The 12,028-nt window shown below is 38.6% G+C and overlaps 1 protein-coding gene across 1 annotated transcript in view; it reads right to left on the reverse strand.

Annotated features, from left to right (window-relative positions):
- The window catches only part of EMB (embigin), a 46,685-nt gene that overhangs the window by 34,296 nt on the left and 361 nt on the right, over nucleotides 1-12,028 (reverse strand). The window contains exon 2 of the mRNA XM_030881973.3: nucleotides 1,235-1,324. Within this exon, the coding sequence (XP_030737833.2) occupies nucleotides 1,235-1,324 (90 nt within the window). The remainder of the gene's footprint in view (nucleotides 1-1,234; nucleotides 1,325-12,028) is intronic.

Genomic DNA, 12,028 nt, shown 5'->3' on the forward strand with positions numbered 1-12,028 from the left:
GCCAAGTTCAGGGGTCTGGGAGGAAGAGAAAAGCCTGACTAAAGTTTGATCAGGCCAAAGCTGAAGGTGAGTGATGGACAATTGTGAACACATGCTCTCATGAATACTGTAGGAATACTGGTACCAGAATAAAAGAGTGGTTAGGAGTGAAACCCTCCAAACGGGTTAAGTAAATAACCAACCTGACATCAACTAAAAAGTCCAATTTTTGCTCTCCCTTTGGGCACCTGACCCTTTTTTTCCCAGGCTCCAGCTACACAGGATAAGTGAGGGGTGTGCTGCCAGGCCAATCAAAGGATTTGCAAACTTATGTTTTCACATAAATCTCTCTTAAAGAAACATTCCATCCTAACAAAGGAAGCCAACGACTAGAACGCGCAAAAAGTAAAAGAAGAAGTAGCAACACAGGAGTGTTGTAATTACTTTTTACAAGTAGGAATAAGCTCCAAATACTAGGATGGGGACATCTGGGAACAAACAGTGGTTGCACAAAGTCATAAAAATGTTCTCCTACCAGAAAACTCACTGCAAATATTCCACTGGTATCAGATTGGGGGGAGGGGCACACCTTTAATTCATATTAAACAGAAATAGAGAAACCGTTCTTAAACTAGAGGACAGTTAAAGCCTGGACATATAATTGGATGAAACTTATTAGTGACTTAAAAAATAGGATTAAAATTCTAATTATACTTTTGATATTGTTGCTAAAACAGATAACTACTCTTGCTCATTTAAAGAACTCTGAGATTACTTTTAAAATACTGGAATCCAAAACTGTGAAAAGAGAAAGCAGACTTGAGTTTTATGTCAGGATTCTTCGCTTGATTTTCCATAGCAGTCATAGATAACATCTTTAATTTTTTGCCTAAAGGCCTTCCAGCAGATACATGAATTCTCCTCTCAGTGAACAGTGGTTTGAACAGATGTACCAGCAAGGTGTGATGAAAACCGAAGAGCATCTGCACATCAAAATGAGCCCTCCTCTCGTCCCAGGTGCCCTCCTTCTAGAGAGCATTTAACCCCCATGCCTGGAAAGGCTGCCTCCTCCCTCACACAGGGCACGTCAGCCTGGTCGCACGGGACCCCATCACACTGTGTTATGACTGTATAAGGTACTGGTGTGTCTCTCCCGCCAATCTGGCAGGCTTTAGTACTTCATAAGTCATAAAGTAGCTTAATTAAAAATGAAAAATTATCTGGCATTATATTATTTGAAACACAATACACTTACCAGTCAGTGATATGTTATGACTCTCCAAGGAAAGGTTAGAGTATTTTGCCATCATTTCTTCCCGGACAGGTAGGCTTGTGAAAGATGCAGCTGTAAGAATAAGAACATGTGATTACATATTATTATCAAGGTTAAGTGACTGTCTAAAAGCTAGTTCACAGCAGCTAAAATGGTATATTGTATACTATTAATGAAAAATAATGTTTTCAGGAAGCTCTGATTCACTAGGTCTTACACGCTCCACAGACATTCAGAAACACACTGAGCTATTAAATGTAACAAAATTTCCAATTTTTCTATGTTCTTTTCTTACTGAAAAATCCCTATTGATTACATCAAATGGCTTTAAAAAAAAACCTTTCCTTATCCTAAAAGTATTCATAGTTTCTTTATAAAACATAAATGAAGATATGGAGAAATTAGATAAGAGTGCCAAGGAAAAAAAGAACATAGAAAGGCAGAGAGAAGATGAGAGCACAAAAAGGGACAGAGAGACCAAAATAAAGGGCATAAAAAAGGAATAAGAGAGAGTGCACTGGGCGCTAGAGGACAGAGAACATAAATGGATGGACAGGGAGAGTCTGTGCTGCTCTGTTTTCCAGCTATGGTGACGGTCCACTGTGTCCTCTACCAAACCAACTTTCCATTTTTCTGTCACTTATGTCTTCTTTCAAAAACATTCATCGAAGAAACAAGGTTTCCATTTCCACCTGTCCCACTCTCCTCAAAGATTCTTTTTTTTTTTTTTTTTTAACACTAGCTACTGTTTTTTTGACTTTAGGACACAGACCTTACCTCCCACGAAAACTACCCCAACTTTACCAAACAAGTCAGAGGAGAAAGGCTCATTATTGTAAACTTGGCTGCATTCTTAAGACCCTTCATTCACTTTAAATTAAACCTGGGCCTTTTTTACACCACATTTTTAATACTGTGCTCAGAAAGTTATTCCTAGTGCAAGATTAGACTTCTAGTTCTTTTCTTATATGTATGAAAAATGTTACCAAAGCAAGTGATCATTTTTGTTGCTTCAGCTTACACACAGCTTTTCAATATTGCCTAATAAAAAAACCTACCTCGCAGAACCTAGGTCTCCAATTAGCCATATTCCAGAGCTTTTATCACTTCTAATACAGTCTTGGAAGGTGGGATGCACTTTCCCATAAAATAGTCCTTTAACAAATAACATACCTAAATCATACCACCCTCTGACACTGATTATTTAGGAAAATATGCCCTGAGTTTCTCACTAGGCTGCCAGGAATACGAAACTTCTCCTCCACCCACACCTAATATTCATTCATTCCTATTCTCTCTCTCTGTCACTCTCTCTCAAGCACACACACACATTGCCAAAAAGTCACCTATCAATATGAAAATTCTTTTTTTCTATTATTGGGCATAGCTCACTTACAGGTTGCAGGAAGCCAGGAGGGAGCAGCATCTGGGAACAGCAGATGGGAAAGAAAGAACTGTTCCACTCTATCATCTGTTCTGTGAAGCTTGCAAACATAAGCTTTGATATCTTTGCTTCCTTTGCTAGGGAGACCTTTTTTCTTGGCCTAGCCTATTGCAGAGCAGAATGCCATCATGAAGATCTTCACCACACTTTTTATCCCCGAAACAAGCTCATAACCCTTTTGAGATGGTCTGACTATTATTATTATCATTATCATTATTCTTAGTCACAGTATCAGCAATAGTAAGGATGACGTAAGCTGAAAAAATGCTGTCATTCTGATTCTCATTTCACTTAAATACGTGAACACATACAGCATACATGCTTGATGCCAGTAAGGAATGTGAAGCTGAGTAAATTTGGTTCCTGCAGGGCTGCATGGATCATAATAATGTTGGTTTAGGCCCACAATTTGTGATTGAGAGTCATTAAAATGTCAGGGTAGCACCCATTTATAGTATTGACTGTAACTAGCCTATGTGGTGTATACAAGTTGGTATGTGAGCTACAGAGTATGAAGTGTGATTTACATCTTTGAAGGACTCTGGAGGTAGAATAGAGCTGGAGATAATGCCAAGGAGATGAGCTCTGAGGCTGGGGTTATCTTCCCATTTTGCATCAACAGGATGTGGATGGATGGGTCCCCCTAGGACCTACATTAGAACAAGGAGAGAAAAGGGGTCTAGGCTTGGCTTGGGCAAAATATAAGCTTATGAAAGTTGAAGGAATAGGAGGAAAAGGAAAAACCAAGCTTCAAGAGTAGGAAAATTTGGATAGTTCCAGAATATAGTAACTGTTGTGACCACTTCCAATTGCCAACTCATATATTAAAAATACAAACAGACATCTATAATCCAGCCACCACCTGTATCCTAACTTCCTATTGCCTTTAAAGCATTCATGATCAGGCTCCAGACTCCACTGAAGAAGCCCCAAGTGCAAAAGGGCATGTATAACTGTTGTGATTTTTGTCTTGGGAAAAGTTCCTCTAAGAGTCTTGAGTACAAGAGCAGGACAGTCTGCAAAAGGTGTTAGAATATTAAAGTGAGAAGTTCATTGTTTAGCCAAGATATTTTTTAATCAAAAAAGTGAGAATGTAAACCTTATTGCTTTCAGTAGGAGGACAGCTGGCAAGAGGCTGATGCAGCTGATGTTAGTGTCTAAAGGAAATTGGCAGGAGATTCAGGCAGATGTGGTTTGAATATTTCCCTGAAAGGATTAGGCTGAGTCACAAAAAGAAGTACAGAATGGAGAGTCAGGGATTTGTATCCTGGTCCAAGTTCTGCCAATGACTTGTTACTTGGGGTTTCATTTCATGGAGAAGGGAGGATCAGAAAAACTGGATAATATTGAGTGATGGTGCCAAGATCATAACACTCATTCCTTAAGTTATCATACTCACTGCTCTATTAATCATTGCTGGAAATTTTCCACTTAGCATTCTTTTACAGGTAGTTGCCAAAATGCCAGCATAAAAGAGTAGCTTTTAGTAGTTGTGACAGAGATTAAAAGATTTTTCTCCCTCTACTTGGGCGATGGGGCATGAGGGTGTTGCATCAAAGAACTGTGTAACATTCTAATTTTCACCTATATTGTTTCATGGGAAATTGCAAAATGATCTCCACTTAGATATCTTTAACATATTACATTTTATAACAGACATTCCTAGAAGGGTTTATAATTTATGCTATTAACATTTTAAATGAAATAAACATGCTATAATTTCTATTTAATATTAAGGTAACATTTTCACTAGTTTAAATGGGGCCCTATTAAATTGAAGTAAATTGGGAAGAAAAAAAAGATAAACACTAAAAAACTGCATTGGGTTTTAAGATTTGCTTTTATTTAAGTCAGAAAATCAGTTCAACTATACCTCTGTTTAAGAATAAGCATTTTGGGGCTTCCCTGGTGGCGCAGTGGTTCAGAGTCTGCCTGCCAATGCAGGGGACACGGGTTCGAGCCCTGGTATGGGAGGATACCACATACCGCGGAGCAACTGGGGCCGTGCGCCATGGCCGCTCAGCCTGCGCGTCCGGAGCCTGTGCTCCGCAACAACAGAGGCCACGACAGTGAGAGGCCTGCGCACCACGATGAAGAGTGGCCCCCGCTTGCCACAACTAGAGAAAGCCCTCGCACAGAAATGAAGACCCAACACAGCCATCAGTAAATAAATTAATTAATTTAAAAAAAAAAAAGCATTTTCTCTAACATACCCCCCACAAATCTCTTATATTTTAAAATCTTGGAAGGGTCTGGACATCATTTAAAGAAAGGTATAAGAAACAGCTATTAGGATAAATACCATTCCCTGCCTTTCTCTCTCTCATCCACATAATGTATTGATTGCTATCAACATGTATAATTAAAATTATTTTAATAAGTCTTAGTTTTAGCGTTCTGATAAATAGCAATATAAATGTGCAACCCAATGACAGAAACACAACCTAGGAATGGATAACATATATTATAAAACAGAGGTTTCAAACTCAGAATATATTTCCCCGTGGAAGCAACACTATCATTATACATAACCATGAGATCCCACACCAAATTGTAAAAGCCATTTAAGCCATGATATAGCTGAACTATAGCATTAAAATATCTAATTACCAATACTACATTTAGAGTTCTACCGCTGGGCTCTAGGAATATAGGATCCCTATCCCCTGTCCCTAGCGGCAGTAGTAAAAGAAGAGAAGGGGAATACGGCTACCTTGATTCCTAGACACTATACCCCAGAGAGAGTTTGTCAAGAAAAGAAGAGGAAAGAAGTTTTGTCAAGAAAATAAATTCCTGATGGGAACATTTATAAGTCAGACTTTCTAAGTCAGGGACAGGTAACAGTCTAGATAGGGAACTCATATTTTTTTATATACATGGGAACTATTGGACAAGAAGGTCATTTTTAGATTAGTTTAAAAAAAATTAAAGAACAATTAAAAAGCCTAATGACAAAAGCAATGTGTACTTTTACACAGCCTTGTAAAACTATTTTTAAAACTTGGTCACATAGAAATGCAAATAAATTGACCTTTTCTTTAAAATATGATTTTTGCAATAAAACATATTTTGAAGGGCAGTGTGGAAACTAATGTTTCAAACTACCTCCACCTGGGTCATTAAGATATTTTAACAGTGAAACTTACGCCAAATAAAACTAGGATTTCTGCTCTTTCTAGAGACTGTGGGTTTTTTTAATGTTTCACGCACTAGGTTATTCTCTTATAGGACTTAGATTTTGTTTAATGGTTCTCAACTAGAGGTGATTCTCTTCTTCCCTGCACCCTGCCCAGGGGATATTTAACAATGTCTGGAGACATTCAGGTTATCACAACTTGGAGGTTACTACTTGTACCTGGTAGGTTATATTAGTTTCGCAGTGTTGCCATACCAAATTACCACAAATACGGTGACTTAAAACAACAGAAGTTTATTCGCTCAGAGTTCTGGAGGCTAGAAGCCTGAAATCAAGGTGCAGGGCCTTGCTCCCTCTAAAGGTGCCAAGTAAGAATTGTTCCTGCCTCTTCCTAGCTTCTGGTGGTTGCCAGCAATCCTTGGCATTCCCTGGCTCCATTTTTACACATCCATCTTCCCTCTGTGTGTCTGTGTCTCTAGATCCAAATCTCCCTCTCACTTCTTTCATAAAGACACAGTCACTGGGTTAAGGGTCTATCCTAATGTAACATGACCTCATGTAACATGACCTCATTTTACCTTGATTACATCTGCAAAGACCCTACTCTCAAATAAGGTCAGTTTCACAGATACCAAGGGTCAGGACTTGAACATCTTTTGGGGGGTGACACAACTCACCCACTACAAAGGTAGAGGCCAGTGAGGCTGCTAAGCATTCTACAGGACAGCCCCCCATAGAATTATCCAGCCCAAAATGTCAGTAATGCCAAAGTTGAGAAATCCTGATTTCAAAACAGGTACATCTTCAACCCTCATTCCTCAAAGTGATGATTTTTAAAAATCTTCAAGTGGCCCTATAGCCCTGAGGTCCTGTTTTACATGGTTTAGGTGCAGATATTTTAAAGCATGAACATTTGCAGCCGTACCTATTTTGAGGACCTTTTCCAAAGAGGCACCAAGTGCTGGATGGCGTTTTAAAATGCAAACTAGGAAACCAGTTACAGCTGTTAGCTAGCTCCAGGCTCTTGGCTACATCACAAAAGCACTCTGGGCTTCAAGATCAATCAGATGAGACATCTAAATTCTCTTTCAGGATCTCAGAACTATATAATTATAAGGCAATAGTAAAAAAAGATTCTATCTTGAGAGTAGGGATACATTAGTAATGATATGACCACAGTAACTTTAAAAATACCAGAAAAATATTATTTTCAATTAAAAGAGAAACACCATTTTTAAATATAACATCTATTAATTCTATACTAACAATATATTATTTGAGATATTTTGTTGTGCATGAATAGTGACTATGTTTTATTAGGAGTAGAGAGTTTAATTTTAGTAAACCATTGTGAGGTTGTTTTCCTTCTATGTCAATGTGTGTGTCCTAAGTTGTTTATTTCCGAGGTTCACCTAATATTGTGAAATATGTGAGGCCAGCTATACATAAGTAACTTGAAAAGATTACAATCTAGGACAGACAGCCTCAACACTTACAATCTGTCTCTGTTTGAGGGCAAATACTCCTTTGGAAAATCGTACCTAATTACATAAACTGATGACTATTTCTCAGCTATTCTTGTAGTTTGTCTGTTAATTCAAGCTTTCTCAGAGTTGAAATTCTTTTTGCTTTTAAAGCAATCTCAAACTAACAGAAAAGTTTTCCGTACAGAGTAAAGAATGTTTCCCCTGAACCACTGGGGAACAAGTTGGTCACCTGATGACCCATTCGACCTCAGAAACATTACAACATTATTTCCTACAAAGGACATAGTCCACTTCACCCCAATACTGCTGTTAAAATCAGGAAATTAGCATTTATGCACTATCATCTCATCCCACATCTTATCTAAGTTTCAACAAAAGTCTTTATAATGTACTTTTTTAGTCAAAGGTTTCAGCTCAGGATCAATGAGCTGTCATGAGCCATGTCCCTCTATTCTCTTCACTCTAAACAGCTTTAGTCTCTCCTGACTTTTATGACCTTGATGCTTATGAAAGTTCCAGGATAGTTAAGTTGTAATACAATTACATTCAGAGTAGACATCTTTGGCAGGAAAATCACAGAGGAGATGTTGTGTTCTTCTCACTGCATCCTATCAGATGACACACAATTTTATTTCTTTCTTTACTGATTTACACTCTGATCATTTGATTAAAGTGGTGTCTGCCAGGCTTCTCCACTTAGAAGTTATTCTTTCTCCCTTTTCATTAATGCCAATTTTGTGGGAAGTTACTTGGAACTATATAATATTTTGTGCCTAATCAAACTTTCAATTGACTCAATGTAATTAATTAAGTTCAGTATGTACTCATGAATACTTATATAATTCAATGGACATTATTGAGTGCATATGGATACTAGTCCATTAGTATTATTATTTACTTTCACGCTCTATTTGTCCATTCGTACCCACTTCACTTTGGCTTCTGTATCCTTTTGACATCACCCATTATTCTTTGAACACTTCACTGCTTTCTGGCATAAGATGTTCCAGGCTTATCCTATCCTTTCCCCCCTCCAGTCCTGATATCAGCCATTTCTATAAAAAGTCCAAGTTATTATTAGTGAAAAAAAAATGTATTTAGAGTCAAGATTTGGGTGCTAAGTATGTCCATCACTGCTCCATCGCAGTGGGCAGACCTAAGAATACATGTGTACATATTCATAGACACACACACAACATATATATAATGGGTATAATATACATACATATATACAGTTGGCCCTTGAACAATGAGGGTTTGAACTTCAAGGGTCCACTTATACGCATATTTTTTTCAAGAGTAAATACTACGTTACTGCATGGTCCATGGTTGGTTCAATCCTTAGATGCACTGATACAGAAGGCTGACTATAAATTATACATAGATTAACCTTTGTGTTCAGGGATCACCTGTCAATATATATGACACATATATGCATTATACATATATTTACACATACACGTTTATATTTATGCATCTATTTATATAGATATATATAGACATAAGACATGGATAGAGATAGATATTTAAAGTCATGAATTCACGCTAATGCTGCCAATTGCAGTCCAACACCACAAGGTTCATTTTAGTCTTCCCCGTTTATTTCCTTCTTCTCTAGAGAAAAACCTAGATTCTATTATCCTCACCAGCTTTACTTATCTGATCAATCCCCCCATATATAACTAATCTCCTGTTGGCCCCAAAGAGATGTCTTCCTCACCCACTTAGGCTCCAGCATCCTGCACTGTCTGCTCCTGCATGCTTTACCTCCATCCTGTGATCAGGGTCAGACCTGCATGCCATAGCTGCGTAGAAGCCCTTGTCACTGCTCAGCGCTGAGGCCTCTCGCCAGACCACCCTTCTGTAGGAACGCCCACCTCATGTTCTTCGGCTCTAACACTCTACACGGGGCTGCCCTCCTACCTGGATGCCATCCTGACTGGGCTCAGCTTCTAATTCCCTGATCTGAAACAGTTTGGGTCCCTTCAACAGGGGAGACGCTTCCGCATTTCCCCACCTAATGACTACAGGACTCATTCCCAGAAGGAAGGGAAGGAGATGGGGATGAGAGGTGGGGATAAAAGACCAGGACGAGGAAGAGCCAGTTGAACTAATTCTTAACAAAAGTGTATATAATGTAATTTCAAATGTGATGGTAATTTAGGGTCAAAATTTTGATGCCCCAGATATAACTCTATTAAAGACAGGCTTATATCCCATCCGTTCCTTTAAAGTTTAAATGCCATGACAGGTAAAAACTGCTAAAGTTTTCTGCTTAGATATAGACTAACAATGTAAGGCATATGTAGGTACTCGAATATTTGTTCCAACAAATATTTACTACCGGGCAGTTGCTCTGTGTGTCTCTAGAAAGGAAGGGGGCATTGATCAAGGAAGCATGTAAGCAACATCCTTTAGAAGTTAAAAATGATCATTTCAAATGACTCCCCTGCAAACATTTTTCAAAAGATAAGCATGACCCTTTCCTTCAATTTGTTCCCCCATAAGAGTAATAATAATGATTTTTAAATATTCCCATTTATGTAATATTTCTCCTTCATAAAGATATTCTACATTTCTTATTTAATTAAAACAGCCTAAAAGAGTTAAGGTGAGTCCTTGTACCAACTTTATTCCAGGACTCAAACTGAGTCAGCAAGCCCTACAACCCAAATCTAGCATTTGTATCCACACACTCTGCTGTCAGTGATTCCAAACTTTCATAAACATACCCACTCATCTCAGAGAGACAACTGAGTTTAAGAACACAGTATTTGGAATCGGACTGAACATGCTAAATTTCCTGCTCTACTGCTTAATCATTTGTACTTAGGCAACTATTTAGCCTCTCTAAATTCCAAGTTCCTCATCTGAAAGTCAGGGATAATAAAAACTAACCCATAGAGCTATAAACTATATGGTGCAATGCCTGGGACACAGTTGTCACATAGTAAATATGATACATTTACGATAAAAAATGATAAACATTTTTATTTTTAAAATTTGGCCCCAAATCTTAGGTTTATAGAACACCTACTTCCAAGTAGTTAAAAGCACGTAGGTAAAAAATAGCCAGTAAACTTCACAATGGTCTTTAGCGAGGAGGAAACTGAACCTCACCGACATCGATACAGTATATATAAAGTGAGATGAGGCTGCCTCACAAGTTTTAATTCTGCCTTGAAATGAAATGTTAAGTAACTTCATGCCTTTCATATGTCACATTCTTCCATAATTTTAGCTTAAGTGGAGCTTAAAGGACAGGACTTGTGCTACATACACACACAGACATCGGCCGTACATATATACATCATTCTATTTATTTAAAACTTTATTTGTTAATTTATCCCACCTTCATTTGTTTCCTACTTTTCTCTTTGGAAGTCTGCTCTAAGTGTCAATTTAAACCTGACTCCCTGATACCAATGGAATACCTATCCAACAGTGCACTCTCTAGGCCATATCATTTCAAAGCAGTGGTTTTCAACCTGCTTAGGATCATATGATTAAAATCACATGGGAGCTTTTAAAACTCCTCACGTGTAGGCTGAATCCCAGGCCAACTGAATCAGAATTTTTGAGGGCAGGATCCACTTATCAGCATTTTTAATGCTCGCTGGTAGTTCCAACATACAGCCAACTCGAGAACCAAAGTTCTAGGACACACCTAGAATGCGTTGGTCCTCAGAAGTGTAGTACTCTCAGGTGAATGATAGGTGAATCAGGGATAGCCCAGGGTGTAGAAAACGTCCTTGACCATTCTTTATAAGTGGTGTGAATGAAAAAGAGAAAGGTGGCTGCAAAGCGGGGTGAGGAAATTTAGAAACTGAGGCAACCCAAAATGTTTTGTCCAAGTTGTTAACAGCTAGGCCTGTTAAAGGACATTTATTTAAAAATGGGTAATCTTATTATTTGATTATCTTTCCATCTTCAAAGTATGTTACAAAAAATCTACATGCTATAAGCTCATAAAAAATGAATTCCTATTAAAGGTTCGAAACCTTGTGTAGAATAATATCCTGATTTTAGTTACTGATGGGCAATATTTGCAGACTTGGAGGTGGACTGTTATCCTAATCAGCCGCTAATACTTTGAAATTTATAACACAGGAACTTGCATTAGAAAGTACGTTAGATAGAATACTTTCACCATAAAAAGTAATTATAAACAGGTGAAGCTAAAATGGCAAATCTGGTGTTCGTTTCCCTGATGCTTTGCACCAAAATCCCTCTTTCAGTGTCTTAATACAACCACAAATACAAACAAAGAAAAACCCATGGTCTTTGTTTTCAAAGACCAAGGTAGAAAAGAAGATACACACATTATTATCCTTAAGTCGTGGGGCTTTGTTTTGTTGTTGTTGTGTTATTTCAGCTCAGCTCTAAAAAACATCATCAAAGCCAACCCACCTGCCAGGAAGGGAGGAGGGGATATTTAAGCCTCACTATCGATTTAAGTGAAGGGCCTTGGGAAATGTGGCTTTCCTGCCACTTTAGCAGAGGCCAAGTCGCTGCCTTGTTCCTGCCCGTACCCTCACGCCCTTTTCCTAGGAACACCAGACACTGCCCTACTACCCACGACCCCGTCTCGTAGGGCGCTGTTCGTTCCAGCGGAGGAGCCCGAACCACACCGGCCTCTTCGGCTAGTTTAGATAACCCTAGCGTGGCAGACGGGCGGAGGCGGACGCCGTTCCCCACCCGCGGTAACC

The sequence above is a fragment of the Globicephala melas genome, chromosome 3, assembly GCF_963455315.2.
Source record: "Globicephala melas chromosome 3, mGloMel1.2, whole genome shotgun sequence".
NCBI classification, from domain to species: domain Eukaryota; kingdom Metazoa; phylum Chordata; class Mammalia; order Artiodactyla; family Delphinidae; genus Globicephala; species Globicephala melas.